The sequence below is a fragment of the Seriola dumerili genome, unplaced genomic scaffold (genome assembly GCF_002260705.1).
Source record: "Seriola dumerili isolate Sdu_G_001 unplaced genomic scaffold, Sdu_1.0 BDQW01000822.1, whole genome shotgun sequence".
NCBI lineage: Eukaryota > Metazoa > Chordata > Actinopteri > Carangiformes > Carangidae > Seriola > Seriola dumerili.
Window position 1 is genome coordinate 1,186,659 of NW_019175077.1, and position 24,108 is coordinate 1,210,766.

General features: G+C 38.3%; 3 protein-coding genes across 7 annotated transcripts in view; 1 reads left to right on the forward strand and 2 right to left on the reverse strand.

The window, feature by feature from the left end:
• Positions 1–11,244, forward strand: part of tpk1 (thiamin pyrophosphokinase 1) — a 71,881-nt gene extending 60,637 nt beyond the window's left edge. For all 5 annotated transcript variants that reach the window (XM_022766276.1, XM_022766274.1, XM_022766277.1 and 2 more), the window contains one exon: positions 10,171–11,244. In XM_022766276.1, coding sequence (XP_022621997.1) covers positions 10,171–10,316 — 146 coding nt within the window. In that variant the 3' untranslated portion in view covers positions 10,317–11,244. The remainder of the gene's footprint in view (positions 1–10,170) is intronic.
• Positions 11,226–13,243, reverse strand: sec61g (Sec61 translocon gamma subunit). Its single transcript, XM_022766280.1, has 4 exons — positions 13,134–13,243; positions 12,662–12,765; positions 12,355–12,457; positions 11,226–11,246 (listed from the first exon to the last, which is right to left on the reverse strand). Exons 2-4 carry the CDS (start codon positions 12,753–12,755, stop codon positions 11,237–11,239), a joined length of 207 nt encoding a protein of 68 aa, XP_022622001.1. The 5' UTR covers positions 12,756–12,765; positions 13,134–13,243; the 3' UTR covers positions 11,226–11,236.
• A 1,793-nt stretch (positions 13,244–15,036) lies between these two features.
• LOC111237232 (retinol dehydrogenase 12-like) lies at positions 15,037–24,063 on the reverse strand. Its single transcript, XM_022766250.1, has 7 exons — positions 23,993–24,063; positions 23,190–23,305; positions 20,619–20,774; positions 20,317–20,421; positions 17,355–17,564; positions 16,341–16,533; positions 15,037–16,146 (listed from the first exon to the last, which is right to left on the reverse strand). The coding sequence occupies exons 1-7, from the start codon at positions 24,001–24,003 to the stop codon at positions 16,044–16,046; spliced, it is 894 nt and encodes a 297-aa protein (XP_022621971.1). The 5' UTR covers positions 24,004–24,063; the 3' UTR covers positions 15,037–16,043.
• Positions 24,064–24,108: the final 45 nt, after the last annotated feature.

Below are 24,108 nucleotides of genomic sequence, written 5' to 3' on the forward strand. Positions count from 1 at the left end.
GGGGGGGGGGTGTGTATGTATGTATCTTTTTTTTTAAATGTTTGTGTTTTATATTTGTGTGTGTGTGTGTGTGTGTGTGTGTGTGTGTGTGTGTGTGTGTGCGTGGTTGTTTCATTGTGCTCTTGTTTGCATTTCACAGTGTGTTCCTTTGTTTTTATGTATGGGAATGCTAATATACTGTATATGTGTGTGTGTGTGTGTGTGTGTGTGTGTGTGTGTGTGTGTGTGTGTGTATTTGAGTGTGTTACGCATGTGATAGAGAGAGAGAGAAACTTCTATGAACCATGAACAATGGCTGTCAGCCCACTGATGACAGGCTGTGGAGGTTTTTCCTCTATAAAGTTTCCATTCAGCTTGATATGCAAATAAGCTCCTAGTACTCCACAACACCAGTTCCACCCCTGTTCGTTATAACTCAGCATAATCAGAGTCATATATCCATGCACTAACAAATATCAGACTCTCATGCACATACATACACACGTCTTGGAGTTATAATCATTAAGACTATAGTCCTAGCTGAGTTGGATTTTTTTTATAACACAGGTCCTAGTTCCAAATGACACAGCAAAAAAATAAGCCAAGAGTGGCTGCTATGTAGCATAGTACATAATTAATGTGCCAGAGTTTTTTCAAGTCTGACAATGGCATTGCTCAAACAAATACTAAATTGCATTAATGCAACAGGGGAAGACTGTGCATTTGTTCATGTGGGCTTAGATGATATACCCCGTCATTTTGTTTTAATAAAGAAGATTAATGAAGACAGTCAGTGTTTTCTTAATCACATACTTACATACATAATCACAGTAGATAAATGTGTAAATCACTGCTGATTATTTTATCTGCAAGTGGTCTCTATGATTTGTCCTGTATCTATATTTGTTCTGTATCTCCAATATGATAAAAAAAATTACATATAAATTTTATCCATATTGCTCACACATACTACACACTACCTGACACATGCATACAGAAACACACAAATATTCATGTATGTTTGAGTCTGAGACAAACACACACAGATGTTTCCATCTATACATTCATCCATTTCCTTTCACCCTTCACTCCGTCTTTCCTCAGCCCTTCCAAATACCACACTTAATACAAAGCTACATTCGCTATTCCAAATGCAGTGTTTAAAATGTCATCATAATGGTAAGGGACCTTCAAATGACCCAGTGCTACACACACACACACACACACACACACACACAAATACACACACACACACACACACAGGGACATATGCAACATTTCAGGGCAAACAGCGCCTGTGAACACACACATCAACACATAAACTAGAGCAACATGAAACACATAGAAACACAAGCACAAAAACAACATTGACAGGTGCTAAGTTTGATTAAAAAAAAAAAACAAAAAAACATGTGAACCCAGATGGATTTTGGCGGCTAAGTCTCTCAGAGAGCCGAAGCAATTGAGAAATCTTAATTAAAAGTAAACTTTGGGTAAGATTAGAAAGCTTGCCCTCACTGTTAATGAGAGCATGCTGTTTATGAAATGTAAGCCTTCACAAACACATCGGCATGTAAATGAGAGCGTTGAATGTTTTAATAAGTACTTTACTACATGTTCCATATTTTTAGTTACATTCCAAACATGACGAGTCACTGAGAGCATAGAAATGCAGTATTTTGACAAGTTAGACATGCGTCATGTGTAGCATGTAGCTTAATTAGCCAAGACTCACGGAGTAGGCTGCAGAAAAGTTAATTTGATAACATCTTAAAGCACCTCTAGCACTCGTTGGGCACACAGTGATGAAAATAGTCCTACACAGCCTTCCTTCTAGGCCCCTTTGCTTTAAGAGGTAAACATGCTTTGTGAAGACTCTACTAATGTATGCTGTATTGACTAAAGCAGCAGGGATTTTCCTTGTGTTGAAGTTTTAAGTGACGTTTTGTGCTGTGATGTTTGGTTCAAACTCTCCGAGAACACACAATAGCCTTATTAGAAAAATAGGCGAGTCATTTGGATCCCATTTTGAAGATGTGAAACAGCAGGGGAAAAACATTCTGATATGAATTCAGAAAAAATAAATCTAAGAATATGTTGACAGGACTGCCTTTAAAGTTTTGTTCTGCTTCTGAGATGAAGCGTTGCAGCTTAAGCCTTCAGCAGTGTGGGCTGCCTGAGAATTCAGTATTCAGGAAGCATTCTAAATACAGGAAAGGATTGTTTTCAAAGGAGGGCAAAGCAATGTACTTTATCTTGTAGTCAAACAGATAGATGTGTCTGACAAACTTGGTTCAGTGAGGTCTTACCCAGTGTCCCTGCCAGAGGCAGACATCTCTACTATAAGATCTCTCCTTTTCTCTCTTTCTCAAGATGTAAACATGTACCCTGACCTTCCATTCTTTTCATATCTCTTTCTTTTTCTTTCCCTGCCTATGTTTTTTCTGCTTGTACACTCGCCTAATGTTTTTGTCTCATTCTTTCAGGGATTCAGCCCAAATAAATTAATCTATCCCCCCTTTATCTCTCTGTCTTGCTTTTTCTTTCATATCCCCTTTCTACATATGTTCCTGCTCACTGTTTTCCTCTGCTACACCTTTCCACATAATGCTGCCTCTCTCTGCCCTTATACCCTCCCCATTCCCTCACCAAACTCTCTTTCTTCCCTCTCACATCCTCCCTCTCTCCTTCGCCCCTCCTCACCAAGGTCTTACAGAGGGGAAATGAAAAGTGTATGTATTCTGTAGTGGTGCAGTGTGGCAGCAGGAGGGGAAACTGCTGTTTTATGGTTTTATTTATGGTTCTGTAAATTTCTGACGCTGTGCACATCACACACACAGGGCAGAGGGGGAATGAAGAGCAGCCTGATGTGAACTGCTGCTGGTACCCCCAGTGGAGACTAGCAAGGAGGCAGAGGAGGAGTGAACACATGCCCACACACATTCACAGATTTTGGACCAAATATGCATTAGCTACAACCTACTGCATGCACTCTCACACACATATCCATGCCAATACACACACACACACACACACACACATCTAAATACATACACTCAAGTATTCATGACAGGATACTAATATCCACAAACACATGAACTCCATCAATTTATCTACTCAAACACTTCATCAAGCAAAACCCATGAACAATGACTTATCCCCATAATCATCCGCTAATATCAAAATACATAATTTGCTCTCCTGTCTGTTTGCACATTTCTCTCTCCACTGACTGATATCACGTTCCCAGCAGAGACGAGTTTTCTTATCTGAAGGTCAACTTAAGCCAGAACAGTATTTGTCACCTCACACTCTTAGACAAACCCAGCAGTGCCATCATAAACATTTAATGGAAGCGGCTATCATTGCACTGCAGATGGTCCTAGCACTGCTAGTGCATGTCTTGGCTGATGTTCTGGCCAATAAATAGCTTTAAATATAATGAGAATGTCAGATACAGGAAATGGACATTGCTATATTGAAATCATAGGCAGATATAATATGCACAGTGCATGTTTACTTACGTAGAGTACAGCCATATCTTTCATATCAGTGATGTTTGGAAACCTATTTTACCACAACTACAATTTGAAGTACTTGTACATTTTATACAACAGATTTGCTTTTGTTTTTTTTCATGGAGTGTGATCATTGTTCACACTCCGAAGGATTTGAATCAACTGTTCAAACAAAACTCTAGGAGGCTGTCATGTAGTTTTGCATCTGAGTAGTTCACCCAGAAAAAGGAGAGAGAGGACAAATCAGCATTTCCTTGTGTTCTGTTAGAGTAAGATTTCTTACTTACTTCGCTGAAAAATGTAAATTGTGGATTAACTGAACTTTTTGCTTCATCCATCTCCGAACTGCAGACAAATGTGAGCTTAGAATTCATTCATTTCAGTGTCCTCAAAAAAAAAAAAAAAAATATATATATATTATATATAATATTATATAGTATATATATATATAATATTATATATAATGAAAAAAAGTATATTCCCCAAGGTTGTTTGGTGGATCTAAGGATGAACTGTCTATTAATGGCATGGGAATTAATGACATGTAGTATTATTATTCTCAATGTGGTGAGAGAACTGCAGTTTAGAATGTGAAACACATTCGTACCTTAACCTCATTTGAATCATTTGGACATCTCAGTCTTGAACAAACATGATTAATAGAAAATGATTTTCCCTCTCTAACTGTGAAGCGCGGTGAAATTTGATAGCACGCTGGTCTAAAGGCGTGGAGGATCTACCGCCTGAGTTCAGTTTCCTTCTCAGTGACAAGTCGTGTTAAAAACACACTCGGCCATAATGGGAAACGAAAATGATGAAATGTTTTGTTTGTGTTGGAGTACCTGGGATCACAGTGACTTAACTCTTATGTTATGTTAACTCTCTGTTATTTTAAAGGTGTGATGTGTCACATTTTCCTGTCAATCAAAAAATGTAATGCTTCATTACAAATCATCAGTAAAATTAGCATGCATAATCTGAATCATTAATGATAAGAAGGGTTGCTTTTTCTTGCCTTGATGCTGATGGGCATCTTCATATCAGTGATTTAATATCGGTAACTGCAATTTCCAAGTCAGAATGATGATAGCAGTGGAATGAGTGTAATCTGTACAGACAAGCCATTTCTAGCAGGTGCTACATGTACAGAAAAGCAAAGTGAAATAAAGATTCATAAATCGGTATCATCATTGAAAAACAAATAAACTGGGAAATAAGATCTTTTTTTATATATTAACATAAATGGAAGATTTTAGATCAGTTACCTTGACTGTGGCCCTGTTTTTGATTACAGTGTGTCATAGATAATTTTACACCAATGTTTCTGTGTTTAAAAATGCTTGATGCAGCACCACTAACATGACTTCTGAGAGCTTGTTTGCAAAGAAATATGGGGAGGCAAAAGTGGAGCAGCAACAGTCCTCTCTCCCTTTCAAAAATGGCCCGGAACACCCATAATTCCCCTCTCTACCTGTCCACTGCAGTGTGAGAGTCTGCAAGTCTCTCCTCTCCTCGCCCACCCTCTCTCCTGGGTAATTTGTTGTGTAAATACGGTCTACTTACAGCTGACGGGCCCTTTCAGCTGTGGCGCTGGAAATGCAATTACAGGCAGCAAACATCTCCATTGTTATCACTGGAGGGTGCGATGCTCATTTTGGTCCCCTCTGCAATGGGGGCCGGTATTGATCGGTATCAGCTTTGAGGAGGGGATTACTAATGAAGCCATCTGAAAGCCTTTTGTGCTCAGTAAAGAGTTTGAACGGGGCGTGTGTGTCTGTGAGTGTGTGTGCATGTTTGTAAATGGATGTGTCCATGAGAGACAGATGGAGATAATCTGTGTTAGTAAATGTAGGTGTCACTCGACCATTCCTGTTGAGCATGCCTCCTAATGCTTTTATTATAGTGCTCTGCTGCCTCTGGTGGCAGTTCTTATTACACCAGCTATCAGTTTTCACCCCTGAATATATCTGTTTTCCTCTTTGGTTGTAATAAGATCATATTGTACTGAGGGATAAATCCCATGATATTTTTATAGCAATGATATAAACAGCTATGGAAGGTTTATTCGGCCTGCAGAGGGACCTAATGTGTGTGGAAATTGGTGTCTTCTAAGAAAATAGTTTTAGCTATATACTATTTTGTTTTGTTTTCAGTTATAGTGTTAACTAACATTAGTGAATAATTGGGATATTCCATTGACTTACTGTACTCCTGCTGTATTGTTAGCCTATTCCAAACTTTACATAAAGACCTTAAAGCCCCTGAAAACTTAGAACTCAAATGTTATAATTGAATATTAATGAATAAATGAGCAAGTTATGGTTTAAAAACATTGTTATTTATTATTAATTAACAGTGTAACACTCAAAAACTTAATCTGCTTAATCATGTAGCTGAGGTTTGATAAGATTTGATTAAACATGAAAACATGTTCAACAATAAAAACAACCCCACCACTGTTATCACATTTTGATTGAAATATTGGTACATTTTGATTGGTGCACATATACACGATATCACCTTTTTCTCACACCACTGAATCGGAACTCTGTTATGTGCAATAACTAAAATGGACAATTGTATGTCGTAGGATCACATTGCTCATAATAAGAGGCTGATTAAGAAATCAGATTTTCAGGGCCTTTGAAATTAACATTGCATTTTTATTAGAATCCACACAGAAGTCCTTTACAATTTTCCTGTGAGGACTTTTTGATCCTCCCAAAAGAGACAAATAAAAGTGTGCATGCTCACTCACGCGTCTCACAAAACGCCTTAACCTCTCTCTAGCTCAGGCGACCCTTGTGGCTCTGCTGGTATGAACTTAGTCGGAACACATTACCCTGCAGAGAAAAACCTTCAGGCCCGCACTTTCACACAGTCAGACATTATTCTCATACGGCTATGGCATGGTGACTGTGGCTCTGTGTTCACTCAATTATTAAGTACCTTAACTTCACATACAACTTGTTTTCCTCCCTGTTCCTAGTCAAGCTGGTCTAAAATCATACTTACTCTGCAGTCTTTGAAGCAGAACAGGTTTTTTTTTTTTTTTTTGCCCCTGTTTGATGTGCGTGCAGGCGCCTGTGGACAAATGATTCGCTTCATTCTATCTTACTTTGTTCCTTTTGTGTTCATTTCCGCCTTTGCAGAATAATATCTTACACCAATAACATTTTTGCATATTCATAATATTCTTATTTTCTAATGTTCTTCATGTTTGCCTCTTTTAGAGGATGTTGAAACAATGCAATTATCAGGTGTTGGTTTGGGTTAATAGTGTGCAAGATATTGTGTGATGTTTGAGGCGTAGCATTTGCTAAAACAGGTGGTATGATTAATTGGTCTCTTTATTCTTCACAAGAGAATAGCATTTGTATTACTTTGAAATTACCTACATATAGAAAGAAGCTGTATGTCTAAAGGAATGTGCTTTATTCTCTGATCGGCACACTGAAAACTTTCTTATAACACCAGACCTGGAATTCATAGGTCTGGTGCAGTAGATTACATGTTTATTTCATCAAAATTTACAAAGCGTACAGAAAAAACTTGGATATTTTGTGCTAATGATCCACCGAAGTTGCCTTAGCACCCACTTCTCTGAGATTGAAGGAAAATTGTCCCTTTAAATATCCCCCTTGTTTGCAGCTTCATGATTAACTTTGATGTTTGATAAATGAATGCTTTTGAGATCTGACTCACATTTTCTGAAAACTGACTCTATTGTGTGTGTATCTGTAGGACAAAAAAATTATAACTCAAAATGTTTTTTGTCTTGCAGCTGAAATCTGTATTTTTATATCAATCTTTTTTGCTAAAATGTGGTGGAAAACTAAAATTGAAGCTGCTCATTCTGCTCCCCAAATACGTTTATATGCTTTGTCCTGTCCTGGCCGTCTTTGTCACTTTATTAAATAGTATTTGCATTCACGTTCCCCGGCCAGTCAAGATTTTAACAACATAGCAACAGCAGTCAAATGAAGCAACTTCACAAGTGCGACACTAAATGTTATCTGTTATCTTTGCTGATGTAGAATGGGTGAAAAGTTACACATCGGTGCCTTTTAAGGTCATTCATCCAGGCCCAATATATTCAGAAGAACAGATGGCAATGCTGTTCCTGCAAATGATAATAGAGCTAGACAAGTAGAAACAAAACCTCACCTGATCTTCCGTGCTCCAGCTGTGGTTTGTGCCACTCAGAGCACTAATCCTTCAACTCACTTTCAGACACTGCTCATGGCCCACTACTACCAAGCAGGCAAACCAGATAATTAGAGCAAGATAGCTAAAAAAAAACTAAGAAAAATTCCATGCTCAGAGACAGAGTTCTTCAGAGACTACAAAGAAAAATCTACATTGTCTTGGTTTATGAAAGTGCTGAGACATGAACAGGTGAAAGCCTTCTCAAAAAACCTGTTTGAATCAAGGTCTAAAGTCACACCAGAACTTTTTGGGCTTTTTCCATGAAGTATTACACACATTATGGAAACTGAACTGTAGGGTTAGAAATTAATTAAGGAGAAATATTTTACTCTTTAATTAGCTGCAAATGGTAATAACAGTGACAGATAATAGTGGATGAATAACAGAAAGCCCCAGGTATAAATCTCCTGAGGTGAGTTTGCCCTTTTCACATTAGACACGATCCAACAGCTCCACTCTCAGGGTGCTTGTCAGCTCAGCTTGTTCAGACCAAATGTTGCGTGAAGAAATGTAACTGTTAATGGGAAGAAGTGACACACAAATTCATATTTCTGCCATTTGGGCCCATTGAAGCACAGTCAATGGTTTGTTATTTTCCATAAAGATGAATTGTTTTGCATGACTAAATTCCTCACAAAAACTTCTATGTACTATACACTCACCAACCATTTGAGTATTTCTGAAACTGCTGATCTCCTGAGATTTCCACGCACAAGTCTCTAGAGTTTTCTCAGAATGGTGCCAAACAAAAAATCATCCGGCTGCCTGGTTGGAGCTGACAGAATGTTCTACGGTAACTCAGATAACCACTCTTAAAAACTGTGGTGAGTCACTACATCTGAATCCAATAGAACACCTCTGGGATGTGGTAGAACGGGAGATTCTCAGCAAGAGTGTGCAGCAGACAAATTGCAGAAATTATGTGATTCAGTCATGTCAGCATGGTTCAGGATCTCTAAGGAATGTTTCCAACATCTTGGAAACATCATCCAAGAATTGAGACTGTTGAGAGAAAAGGGAGGCCCCGAGACCAAGTATTAATATGGTGTTCCTAATAAAGTGCTCAGTGGGTGTATGTACTGTACATGAGAGTTGCAGCCAATAATAATATATGAAGTCATTCAGAGGTTTATGTTCACCAGTTTGAATCTTATCAAAATTAATAATACTCTCAACAATTATTAAACTCTTAACACTCACACATACACACTGATAGAATATGATGTCCCTCACTCCAGATAATACTGAGTTTCCTGGTTTGACCACTTGAGGTCAGTGTTGGCCAAGTGTCCTTTCAGGCCGAATGGTTCAGTTCAATCAGTTCACTCTCAGTTCAACGTTTGGAACATCTGTTATAATCAGCCTATAATAAGTAACTGACACTGGATGATCTGTTCCCACCACTTCTTTTTGCATTTTGAATTCGTTAAACTGAGAGTGAACTGATTATGTCTCCTGGTGTGGAGACAGCATGAAAAGTACACAAAGAGAAAGTTACATATAGAAGTGGAGCAAATATTTCACCCATTTACAATCTTTAAAGCATTTGGACAGTCTTGAATATGAAAATATCCAGGGCTAGAAATGCCAGCTGTAGGGATAAATAGTAGTGGAAAAATGTATCTAAAATTGTATCTGATCTGAATTCTTTATTCAAAACTTTCCTTTTCTAAAGGTCATCTCTTTGAAGAGTTCTTCCTCATTCACTGTACTATATTTGTCATTATATAATTAGTGTTGAAGTAGCCATAAGTATACCAAACAAAGAGCCTTATGTGACTTGTAAGTGGTTACCTTTCCTTTGTCAGTTGAAGGATTTCTTAGCTCCTCAGTAACCACAAAGTAGGAGCATGCTCAATGGCCTTCGCATAATAGCCTTTGTGAAAGTGTGTGGTTTTGGCTGTGAAGCCTGTGTGGCCCTCAGACCGCCTCACTAGGTGGAAATGTCTGAGTTAAGACACAAAGCGAGGTCATGTGGACCACCTCACACCAGTTACACAGGCTCTCCAAGGCTTTCATACAGCTACATTACAAATAGCCAAACAGTTATTAAGAAAAATATAGACTAAAAATATAGACTATCACCAGCCTTATTTTTTAAAGTACAGATGAATTTGATCAGCTTTCATGACAATAGCATTGATATCACTTGGTGCAAACTAATTAACCAGTTTCCACAAGTATAAAAAAAACATAATAAATCAATTAATACATAATCTGTAAAAGTAAGAATGACGTCCAATCATTTTTAATGTGCTGTCCATGACCCAGTGAAGAAAAGTAAATTGCAACACTGTGCTTTTTCAGCAGAAAGCATGGCAGCTCAGGTCTTTGTGAAGCCCTCATTCATACTCACTGTAATCTATTTCTGTGTATTGAATAATTTAACTTGACTAACAGTATCACTCACTAGACCCTCATCACTGCTGCATTTAACTACATTTAATCTGTCTTCTCTGTCCAGATAACCAGGTCCTGCAGTTTGGGAAGCTGGTGAGCACCTCCAACACCTATGAGCATGTTGACCCCGGTAAACCCAAGAAGCCTGTAACTGTGATCACAGACCAGCCACTTCTCTGGAGCATGGGCATTCGTAAGAATAAGGGATAAAGCAGAAAAGATTCTTCTTCTCAGTTAATATTTCTCTAATCGCACATGGAATGAAACTTTTCCTGCAGCTGAGCTAAAGCAAAATCACTAGTTTTATATGATTTGTATAGCATGTAGTCAAAAATGAAGGAGCTTAACGCACTCTTACATGTGACCAAAAGTCTCACTTATTTTTTTTTTTTATTACTGTATTGTGTGATATCGTGATCAACTTGACTTGGTCAGCATGGAACACAGGAAAAATTCAAAACTGGCCAAAAGAACTGACTCCTAGTTTTAGTTTTTATATGATAGTGGCCATCCTTGTCAATGGTGTGTCTATTTATACTGTATTCTTATAACATGCCTTGTGTTTCTTCACTGTACAGGTATTGGTTCCAAATGAGCTCCTGCTTATGAAATATGCACTTTGTGACCAAAATCCAAGCCTTAACCATGCTAACATCTGGTTCCGTTCATTAAAAAAACATCAACTTTATAGTAAGGACTGAAATAACATTTCAGAGAATTAGTCAAGAGGCATCACCGTACCCATATTACATCTTCCTTTTTAAAACTATTCATGTATCGGCTCTGCATTACAGCCAACAGTATGTGCCTTTGACATCCTCCTGTTCCACTGTCACCTTGTTATTTGCAATATCTGTTAAGTGTTATGGAACATCCAATAAAAAGTATCTGCGCCTTTGGATGAGTTTATTGTTGTATACAAACAAATGATAGCAAGGATATCTGCATAGACAGGACAAATCAATCATTGGGTTTCCATTTGTTTTATTTACACAGCGAAATATAAATGTTGTGCACAGAATGTAAAAATGCGATCCCTTCAGACCCAGTCACACCAGCCCAATAGCACTTAATAGCATCGTCTCCCGTCCCAAGGTTTTGAAGTTTGAGTTTTTTTTCTTGATCAGGATTTAACCACCACTAGAAGAAAAACAAGGAAAGCAGTGTTAGTAACTGAAGAAACCTAAATGTATCCATATTTTACACTGTAATAATCAGTTGAGCAGCAAACTCATTAAGTCACAACTTAAGAATGCCACTCCTAATAACGCAATGAATGTGCCCATCAGTACCACTTGCAAAGATTCTACGCCATACCACAATTTATATTCAAGAACAGACAATCCAACATCTCCACTTTAGGATAGTGTATATATTTAGTGACTTTTATGATAAAGAACCAAATGAACTATGTAGCTAATAAGCAATGATAAAGTACATAAATTATAATAATTAGTCCCCATGTTAATTATATACTCGCTAAACTGTATTAGTAAAAACTCACTAGAATTTGGTCTTTATGAAATTGCTTTGGTTTTTGGTCATTTCTGCAGGTAACTGGTCAATAAGGGAATTGCTGACACCATCTAATGTTTCGGACAACTATAAAGGACAACTGATATTTACTGTAGTTTGATCTGTAAAGCATTACTGCTGGGGTTAATAATTTCAGGGCTCAATGACTGGGATGAAAAGGGGATCTTAATAATATGAGAGCTTCTTGCAGCCATGACAAAGACATGGTATTTAAAATACAAATACATTGACTAAACTTGTCATGCTGTACCACATATGAAACATTATACCTCTCAGTGAATTCCTGCATACCCAATTCAGCTAGTATTTACACATTGTTGCAGTGAGTGGATGGACAGTTAAGATCAGTTGATCAGGAAAGGGGAGTGGGTAGGGTCATTATCATGATCAACGATTAGATTCTCTCTCTCTCTCTCTCTCTCTGTCTGTCTGTCTGTCTGTCTGTCTGTCTCTCTCTCTGTGTACAGTCATCACGGATAACAGTGAGACAGTGGGTCTAGATAGCCCTTTGCTGGACAGAGCAAGGATACAAAAAAATACCAAAGCAAGACAAAACAGTTTCTCTTGGTACACCTCTTCACTGTTCCTCTTATATTTATCACTGACATTAATTCACTGTAAAATAGTTTGAATTAAAAAGTAAAAAATAAATAATAATATATACATATATAAATAATGATGTATGATACAAGTTACAATGTAAATTACTTACACAATGATATTGTTGATGGGGATGTGAATGAGCTTAACAAAGAAGCCGATGAAACCCATGATGGCAAACCCAATAGCTGTGGCCATTGCTATCTTCTGGAATTCTGAAGGGGGGGGGGGCAGGAATAATCAAGGTTAAAATACAATAAAATACAGATGATTTTATTAAAGTGAATTACTCATCATGCTCTTTAGATACCAAATGTACTAGGCGAGCAGCTCTGGCTTGAAAATGAGTATTTTAAACTGAAGATTTGAAACCGTTTCCGGCACAACAAAGACTGAGGCAAATAAAGTATAAACGGTACCTTTTCTGTCGGGTTTTGTGCATCTTTTTACGAGCCTGATGGAGTCTTTGACGAATTGCCGGCTGGGCTCAACAAACTGCATCACCTGATCCATGGTGTTTAGGCTGCAGTCAGATGTTCGAAAAGACAAAGTCAGTGTTAAAGCTTGGACTGCTTTCGGTGCTGACGTTGACTTCAGCAGCCGGAGCCTTTCGTGACTCCCACAACGTTATGAGCGTGAATAAACCGTACATCTTTGGCTTTCCCATTAAACGTTAACTAATTGTCAAAAATACGTCTTCATCATTGATAAAACCTTATCTTAAGTCAGTTATAATAATTAGTCAACTCTTCCTTGCTAGCTATCGCAAGAAAAGCTCGACGTAAGGTTAGATGGAAATCCAACAAATACAAGTCAAAGGTCTCACATCAGTTAATGTATTAGACTATTGTGAAAATACAAAAATATTTAAGGGAAGATGCCTTAGCTTACCTGTTTCCGAGGTCGTGTTTGATGAGAAGACAGTCAGAGCAGTGAAGGCCACGTAGCTTTCAGGCAGCTTGTTAGTGAAGAAGAGCTGACGTAGACTTTAAACGCGCATGCGTGTGAGTCGCTATTTCTTTTTTTATTTGAGCTTGAATTATTGTCCACACTGCCACCTACAGGCCAGGAGGTTTACATACAGCTACGGTCTGTTAGCTCGCATTACAGCAATAGACCATTTTCACAGCAGGACATTTTGACTTGTCATAGCAGGAAAACCTCAGATGTTACTAATAATATTAACTATGGCTCTGTTCTTCTCAAGTGTCCCAGTACACTATGACTTTGTGACAGTTAGTAACATGCACAATACCAGGACCTGGAAAACAAAGTAGGGAAATGAAATCCAGCCATCATTAATCTCATCATTTACACCTGTGCTTTTCCCACTGTAACACATCAAAATGTCCTCTGTGAAAAAGGCATGTAGTACCATGGGTTACCCAAATTTTCTTAATGATTTCCATTTTTATTCCAACTCTTTTTAATTTGGGAGCGTGTCTATGTTCCCACAGCCCTATGTTCCCACAGCCCTATATTCCCCTTTTATACCCTTTCAGAACGCTTTGCATCCACGTTCCACGGCGTCTTCACATTTATCCACCTCAGCGATCGTTTTTGTAAAGCATCGTTTTCAGTTACGGAATTCACCATTCTAATGTGGGCGGAAGGGATAACCGGATAAATATTACCCGGGTTAGTGTGGACATGGGCTTATGGGAACATATAAGACTGTGGGAAAATAGGGCCTAATTTTCAAAACATTCTTAGAAATGTGGGAACACAGGGCTGTGGCAACATAGGGCTGTGGGAACATAGGGCTGACCCCTTTAATTTGACTTCAAATGATAGAAAGCACTGAAGTCCTAAATCATTTTTAAGACTTAAAAGATTACTCACATTACCTGAATATATAATTCCACTCATTTTCTTTCCCCACACATTATTGTCTCTATCAAATGTAAACAGCTTTATTAATATATTTTTCTCTATTGTAAAAATATCCTGACTCACTCTCTTTTTTTATTAACAAACTGTAATTTCAATTCAGTGAAGGAAGAAGGGACGTTTTGCTGTAAGTCTATTATAATAAAGTGAGAACTTTTAAAACAGCATTTTAAAATAAGACTTCCTTTCTGGAAATGGGACAGCTGACTGATGGGATATTATTATTTGGTGAGTGTGATTATGCACCTTTCACAATACACACATTCCTTAGAGGGAGCATTAGGCCTATCCTGCAGCCACTCTCTTGCTCATGCCACATTCCTTTAGTCTTAAATACTCCCTCATGTGATTTAGATTAAGATACGGTTTCTTAATATAATTCTTGTATTTTCTCTTGATCTTTGTTCTCTTAATATACTTATTCTATAGTTTGACTAGCACTACTCTTAGATTAGTAGTCATTTCCAGCGAAATAAGTCCATGTGCTGCAGTCCAGAGTATTTTATACACTGTTTTAAATCCATTATTGAGGCAAAAATTAATTAGAAGAGTAAATAATACCAAACAGCACTATGCTATAAGCAGCAGGATTTCAACATTACTTTTTACATATGTCACTAGTGACAACGAAGTGACTGTGGAGTAAGTCACATCAAAATTCCGTCATCTGTTTGGGTGGCACTGGCTAAAACTTTAAGACCCTCAATTCCACGTTATTAATAGACAAAGCTTACCTAATCTCTCCAGTGTCACGTGTTACTGCATCTGAAAAGGTCAACCAATCAGTTTGGAAAATGTCAACATTACCTACATACAATCGGATCTATTATGCTGGAAGCAGGAACTTTTACATCAAAGTCCCAAGCAGACAAACAAACAGGCAGAACTTTGCAGTATTTTCCAGTCTAACAGATTTAATTTTTACATTAATGGTGCCACATTAACACATTCCCAATGTCAGACACTCTGCTGAAGCCTCAACATGTTGACACATCACAACCACATTATGATTACAACCATATGTAACTGTATTGTGGTTCATTTATTACCTATTAACAGAAAAGGCATCTGAAACTGCTTATTGTAAAATACAAGGCAATTCAATGAGACAGTTCAATGAAGAAAATAATTTGAGATAAAGTTTTAGAGAATAATAAAGGTACATTCTGATACATTAAGTGTTACAAAAGCAGAACAGGAATCACTTCATATTGCCATCTAAGTGCTTTAAATGTAAACCACAGATGTAGAGTATCTCATTCAAATGTTACTTTGAAAAATGACTTTTGAAGGCTGTTTAGTTTAGAGTCAAATTGTTCTCCTCAGTGCCAAAAACTTTCACTCTGCCACACTCGACATTGCGAACTGAGCGTTTTTAAGGGACACGTAGGAGAAACTTTCACAATGGGTCAAAAGCAAGATCATGCTGGCTAATGTATTTTTATAAGCTAACATATTTACTAGAACTACATCTACACTAGTTACAAAACCAACAAAACAAAGAATAACCACATAAGTTAGTAAAAGCACAGTAATAAGGGTTCAAACAGTTCAAAATTATTTCTTCAACATTTTTCAAATTCTATCAAAAGTACAGAAAATTATTTGACTGTCAGTGAATGTGAACAAACTGTTTTATACAGGGGTCATGCAATCTTTTTTAATAAATGCAATTTGAATGAACATAAGATTCTTTATGACATTTATAAAACAAAGGAGCTCTTGGTAGTGATTCTGTGGTTTTTGGACTGTATTGTACACTGAGACATAAAATAAGTCATAAAATATATCGTTTTTACAACAGTAACAGAAACATCAATGCCTCTATAAAAGTGCTAACAGTGCTGTTTGAAAGATGATATTTATACATAGCACACAATGCCCTTCACTGCACACCTAATTTCACACTATTTATTGCCAGGTGATGCCGAGCATATTGCAGCTGATTTCCCACAGTTTCTGGGCCAGGTCATCATCAGAAGCAGTCCTTGAGCACCTTGCAGGGGCACAGTCACTGAACACACACAGGGACAGAGAATTGCCATTACATACTGTGTTACACAATAATAAAAATTGTTAACCCTCAACTACATTCAAAGTAGTTTACCCTTTTGTTAGTCAGCAGGTAGAAATAGTGGGCAGCATGAAGCCGGCACTCTGAAAGCTCTTGTATAGCCAATTGAAAGTTGGCTGAAATACTGTGTGTACCTGAAGTACCCTCCACTCTGGCTCTCCAAGCCTGGCTCCACAGCACAGAAAATAGTGGTCTGTGCTCCCTCCACTGTTGTTTTGGTGAAAATCCTGAAAATCTTCACCGCCACCTGAATACACTGGTGCTGGTGCCTCCACAGGTCAGACTGCACCACCCCCGGGTGCAGAGAGAATACGCTCACCCCTGTGCCTGCAACATTTGTACAGACACCTACACAGTCACCTACACACATACTGTATGTCAACACATTCAAGCAAGTATGACCCGCTTATTTACTGTATATGTGCATATTCTGATGTTATGATTTTACATATATTTCTGTGAAAAAATGCCTCAGTAGATACAGTAACTCCATCAGTAACTGAGCATGTGCAATTGTATTTGTAAAATAAATAAAATAGCCATATTAGCCATGGTGTTTGCATTTTATTTTCATTTTGTTCTGTCCCTTTAATGCTCAATCTTCTGTTTTTCTGGACTGAGATACACTCCAGATCTAGGGAATCAACCGTCAGACTGCAGGGCTTTTTTTTTTAAAAAAGTAATTTCTTTCAGTTCTTGTCCATTAAGCAAGACAAAAAACAATGGATTGAGATGGAAATGGCTCATTTCTAATCAAAATCTGATTCATATGTAAGAGATTACTTCCTCAGAATAGAGAAGAAAAGACAATCAAATGAAGATGAACACTTATGCAAGCTATCCAGCGTGCAAGTAATGGTAGGTTTGGACTTTCTTACGTCAGTCTGTTCTTATGTAAAACTGAATACAATGCTTTTTTTTTTTCTTCACATTTCCCACCTGCTGTTAAAAAATTCTCCCACTGGAACTTAGCCATCAACCCTCCAAACCCAAACATCAAGACTTTCTTAAGTCTCTCAGCAAGACACTTTTACATGTAAACATGCACACGTTAACATACTTGTGCTAATATCATGTCTACAACATAGAGTTGTGGATTAAATTTAAAACCATATCTGCCACAAGTGACATGATAACTTGTAACTCACCTTGTAACCGTTTGGCTAGTGAGCGTGCAAACAGGACATTAGCCAGTTTGCTCTGTCCGTAGGCCTTCATCGTATCATAACTCCTCTCACTGTTGATGTCATCAAGTCGAAGCCCAGTCCAGGTGTGGGCCACTGATGCCACAACAACAATACGGGCTGGAGCCGAACGTTTGATGAGGTCCAGCAGCAGGTAAGTCAAGAGGACGTGACCTGAGGAAAGTCACAAGAGACACATATTCAGGCTTTCTCATGCCACCCAAACAAATGTCACACTCTGGTCAAGGTCTGAAAATCCAACCTGGAATATGTCTGGATTTTTAAATACAGAATATGGAATATGATTGGCTGATTCAGCTCCTCAAGAAAAACTATTATTGTACATTTACTGTAATGAGAAGTCATGCAAAGAGGAAAGGAGTGGCACACTTGTTTGTCAGATGACACACACATTGCCAAATCCATATTCTGTTGGTAATCTATCCACTCAAATTTGAGGGAAAACATGTGCTAGTGTGTTATACTCAAGCAGTAACCTCCAGGGTTGAAAAATGAACCCAACATAGAAGTACCAAAACCTGCAGTTCCTTGAATGGCCACTTGAGGCTGGCCCCTACCATGCCAAACTTTGCAGCGGAAATAAACATGTTTACAGCCTGGTTCAAAAAACTAGAGTTAATTTTCTCCTTGTCGACAACTGTATAGGGGTGAGTGTTTATATAATTCGCCCATTAAATTTTGATTAAGGGTTAAAATTATGCATATTTGAGTGACAGGCAGGTGTTGTCACAGTTGGCTGGCTGCTCGGTGTCTAGCCGCTAGCTGTCTGGTCAGCATCACCTCAGCTAATTCGAGTCATTGAACATGACTCTCAGCTGTGTTTGTGGTGTTTGGGCCCTTTGGAGGATTCTTCATGCAAATATCAGACGAGTTGGTTTTTTGAGGTGTGTGAAATTCTAGCATTATTTATATGTTAGTTCTAATTAGCAGGTGTCAGTGTTTGCACTTACCATACCTGGCTTGTTAGCTTAGCTTGTTAACTACCTAATTTGAATCAACCTTGGAGTAGCCTTCGAGCAAGACGCCCAGACACCCAGCTGTGCTTACAACGCTAACGGGGAAGTATGCTTGCCTGAAGTCTCGGCTTCACACGCACCTCACCTATTTGCCCATTTTTGGATTAGCCAGGAGTTAGGTGGAGTCAGGCCTTGCCAAGATGGCGACAGCAGAGCAGCCCACTCTGAAATTCAAAACAGCTCTTGGGGAACCCATGGGTGACGTCGTAGAGGCTATGCCCATCTTTACATACAGTCTATGGACATATTGCCAGCCAACAACACAACAATTAGGGCACAAGCACTTTAAAGAAGGCTATGTGAAAGTTGAAACTTTTGTAAAGGTAAGACGACTATAACACAGAGAGATATGACCACTGACTATGCAAACCAGAGGCTATCTAATGTTGTGTTTCTTATGTAGGAAAATAGTACTATTATTGCATTGTAGGGTTTTTGTTGTGCGTTGTGGTTTTGTGGTGCTGAAAGGAGAGCTCCTATAGAATGCACTGTACATACATCTTTTAAATTGCTGCAATATTCGTTATCACAAACACTGAGGCGGCTTTTATTTTCACAGTTCTTTCACTGAAATAAATGAAGGGTCAATATTGTCTAATTTCTCCTTTGTCTCTTTCTCTTTCTGATTCTTCCCCTGTGGTAGTCTGCCTCTCTTTCAGTAATTTGCCAAGACAACCTGATGCACTCTTTATGCTGCTTTAAGAGCATACATCATGATAGTAGTGCTGAATATTTACTTTGTGTTGTACTTGTGACTCCATGTGATGCTGGGGTTACTGTTCATAATCAACATAAAATAGTTCTTACTATGTTGTTGATAATACGGTCATAATCCCCACCACACACTCATACATGTGGATGGAGTGCCAACAGAGGACAGCCCACTGAAATTTCACTTCAGCTTATGAACCAAACTTGACATAAAGAACAAGACATTCTTACCTTGATTGATGCTCTGCATGGACAATGAGCAGAAGGGTTCAATCTCTTCACCTACTAGTTCTCACTAAGCATGCATTTGTTATTCATTCAGCTTCATCGTGAGCTGTATAAATGAAAATCGCCATGTATCATGAGCCAGGAAGTTTAATCAGTTATCGAACATTATTCCTCCTCGAACTGTAAATACAGTCTCACAAGTGTGGGACAATAACTATATTTCAACAAATGGAAACCCTGAAAAATATTTGCAAAGACTGATTTATGTTCAGGGTATACATTCACAGTGACATTGCCATAAAGTGTCACATGTGGAAGGAAACTTCAAGATCTGGTATGAGTTTGTTGCTTTCCTTACAATTGTTCTCTTTCTCCTGTTTTCCTGTTGACCCAACCAGAGGTTATCATTATCTAACACGCATGTGTACATATACAGGCTGTTTGTGAATGTACAGATATATATTTATGTTCAGTATGCGTGTGTTGTGTGTATCTGTGCGTGTGTGCGTGTGTGTGTGTGTGTGTGTGTGTGTGTGTGTGTGTGTGTGGATATGTGAGTGGGAGACCATGCTTGAGCACACCATGTTCTTGTCTCTGTCAGCCTGTGACAAAAATACCACAGAGGAAACGATCATTTGGAAGGAAGCCATGGTCCAATACAGGGAAAACTGACAGCTTGAAGAATACAGTAACCCTGGTTCATTTCCTGGCTGGTATGTTAATCAGCTTGGTTATACAAGAGTTGTACAACTTAATAAGAGCTGTCAAAAATACCTATATTACTGATCATGTTACATCAGTTAGCAATACTGAGCAGTACAAAATACTTTGAAATCCCTCTTTTGTTCACCCTAAATTTTATGCCTGCTTGACAGATTCCCAAAAATGTACATGGACATGACATGAAATTTCAAATCCTGGTAGAAACTGTAACTTCCAGTATGACTTACCCAAATGGTTGACCCCTAACTGCAGTTCAAAACCATCTGCAGTCTTGGAGTATGGACACATCATGACGCCTGCATTGTTTATCAGCATATTCACTTGTTTCTCCTCTGAAAAGAATATTAGTTAGTTGGTAACAAATTCCCACATATCAGTGCAAAAAAGGTAATGAGCAACCCACTCTGAGCCACAGCCATGCTGTTTAGGAAACTCATCACTGTTCACTCATCACTTAGGACCATGCTAGTTTTTTTTCTTGAAAAAAAATGTGTGCAATAAGTGAAGATATTAATGGTTACTTGCCTACCTTTGATGATGAGTTCAGCAAAAGCTCTGATGGACTTGGTGTCAGATAGATCCAGTTTCCTGATGACAACATTCTCATTTCCTGTGTCTTCCAAAATGACCGTCCGTGCTTCCTCTGCCCTCTCCAGGTCTCTGCATGCCATGATGATGCGTGCCCCTTAAAAACCAGTGTAATGGAGTTGGTAATGAAATGTGCATGACAACTGCTTTGACTTATTTAATTATAGTGAATGCTTTACATTTTGTTGCACTAGCCATAAAGAGGACCACTGTCACTCCTGGCTTTAAAATGTGTTCTTCCCATTAAATTAAACATTTCTCAGAAGTGGAAGCTCTGAATTTCTACTAGCAACCGAGAGTAGGCTGAGTAGTTGTTCATTTTCCTTTCCCTTTGATGCATGCTGGGTTCAGCCACCTCATGACCCTGATTTAGAGTGAACAAGTAAATAATGCTAAAATGGATTGGTGATGTAGATAATTTCACGGCCATTCTCTTCTTCTTCTTTTGATTGAGGCTCTAAATTTGTTCTATAAGTCAATTTTACTGCATGACAAATCACAGGACACAGAGAATAAGTAGCCATTTTACAGTCATTACATTATACTATAAATTTGACAGTGATTTATTAAAGTAAATATTCTATACACAGGAGATTCAAATCCTTCAAAGTTCTCCAACTCAAAACTACAATAGCGTTGCTCATTTGCAGGCATACAGAGTTACCTACATCAATTAAGGAGGAAGTACCTAAATCTCACAGTGCACTTTTGATTATCCTCTAATGTTTTCTAAACTCTCATTCAGCATCTCATTTAGCCAACTGCTCCGCTCACATGAACACAAGACCCTCTCAGCTGTGTCATTCTCATTCGCCTCTGACGCAAATTACGATGCATTCTCCTTAATGAGCCCAGAAAGGGGCTTTGAGGACACGTACACACACACACACACACACACACTCTCTCTCGCTCTCTCTTATCCACAGCCATAAACACACACACAAGCACGCATGCATTCTCCTACACCCACCAGGAGGCAAACACATACAAAATAGCTGTTGTGCCCAGCAATTATGGAAGCAGAGAGCCATTAATCAGTTGGAGTATGGTGTCTGTGTCCCATCACAGTGTCTTTGTTTCTCCCCTGCTGCTCCCATGTGGGAAAACCCAATTGTTCCCACATTTCCCTGGTAGCCAAGTTCACTCAATTAGATAAAATAGTACACAAACAATGAGAATAGAGGGCTATAGAGAGTCAAGTTAAAGATCACCCAGCAGATGATTACACACTGTTATGCATGCATAAATAATGTAAGAATGCAAATAAGGGCAAAATACAAATAATAACTCAAGTCAAGCTTGATCATTGTCTGCATATTCAGACTCAATAATATGTAATTATGGCAGCACTCCTCATTTCACCTTTCAAACATTAACTTTTGTCGTTTGACATGGATGAGTAATATGCACATTTCACTTTGTCAAGATGGTAAATGCACCTAAGAATGAATGTTATAACCAAACAAATAAATGATTAAATGGCTGGTAGGGTGCAGTGCCCCAAGCAACTACCTTCTCTTATGAATCACTGAAAAGCTAATCATTTTGTCATCATATTATTACATAATCCTGTTTACTGAAAGGTGATACTGTAATTTGACAGAGCATTCTCCTGAAACATGAAGCACTGTGTTACATTTCCGTTCCTCTAACCTGATTTGTGTTTTTCTTTCACTTTATTCTGCTCAATCCTTTCAATATATCTTATTAAAAATAAAACTTTCTGTTTTACACTTTAGTTTAAACACAAAGATATTAAAAAGTATGCATCCTTTAATTTACAAAATAAAATAAAATCTCTGAACATGTGCACAGTGATTGTTTTCAAAAGAGGAGGTTGATGCCTGCTGAGCTTTTCAAGTGCAGACGAATGAACAAACTGAATCACATATGCAGAACCGGTTTTCATATTACTCATTGTGTGTGTGTGTGTGTGTGTGTGTGTGTGTGTGTGTGTGTCTTTGTCAGTCTGCGTGCCTGTGAGTATGTGCACTGCTGGGTGCACCCTCCCATCTCTCTTTGTTGCCTGTCTGGCTCTGCAGTGGAGCAGACCCTCACAATGCTCCCTCTGTCCCCTTGATGCCTCATCTGTCTTCCATCGCTGCCATTTGTCTTTCTCACGGATTTGTAAAGTGTTAAGCAAAATGCTCTTTTTAGTTGACAGAGCTGCAAATTTCTTCCCTGTCTGCCTTTAGTTTTGGAATATGTTAATATACTGTGGGTATAAAAGCATTTGATACAGCCTGATATTCTTGAGAATGACATTGAATAAGCTAACAAGTAAGCAGGATTAAACCTGATTCTATGGTGGAGGTCTGAGGACAGAGGGCACAGTTAAAGATCACGCTTTGTAGCTTTAAACCACCCAAGCATTAGGGGCTCTTAAATCGATTGAAGAGTGTGGAATGTGTAAGTCACAGTTTCAAAGTTTGTTAAAAGACAAAAAGACAAAAAGACAGACAGACAGACAGACACACAAACACACAGCTGGACAGACAAACCAGTACAGTACCTCTTCTCGCCAGGTCCCTGGCCGTCTCTTTGCCTATACCAGTGTTGGCTCCGGTGATGATGACTGTTTTTCCATCAAGCCTCTCCTGAGATGACCAGCGGTTACAGCACACACTACTGAACATCAGACAAAACAATTAAAGCACAGAAAAACATGTGAGTCACAGAAAACATATAGCAAGTAGTATTTCCATTCATAATAAAGTATTTTGTAAAAGTTTCAATCCCTGCTGTCAGTAATCTGTTTCATTCAACAATGTGATCCTTTGTGGAATTTTCCACTAAAGTTTAGAAATGTGGAATTCTGCTGAGGAAAAAAAATCAAACATGCCAAATATGATCCATCAGTTGAATTGATAGAGTGATTACAGTGAATCTTTAATAAAAAAATACATTTTGTGACATTTCAGCCTCAGTATACCCTGTACATATATATATATATATATATATATATTGATTGTGTTTGATTAGGATATGAAAATTCCAGGCTACTTTCCTGCAAGAATGGAAGAAAATCTTCATTTCAAACTCACTGTAACAGATTCACATGAGCAAAAAGAACAGCCAGAGTGGTTAATTTATCTATTTCTAAATAACTTTACATGACAAATGATTTATAGACGAACAAAGTTGGTCTGAATCCACGCAAAATGCATTTTTTTTTTCGCACAGGTATAGGTATCTTCTGACAAATTTGGTGGCACGGTGGAGCGTAATCCCCTTTATATGTCTCACATTCCTGTTATAACTAAAGCCAGCCACCTAACCTCTGCCGTTTATACCGGTTGTTTTTCTCTCTCCTACCTGCAGTGCATTCTTCCTGGAGACCAAAAATAAAAATCCACCTCAGGATTTCAGCAAGAAGTGACCGAAATACCCCCTCCAGTCTTCTCAATCAAGGGATTTCGTGTTTGCTTTCT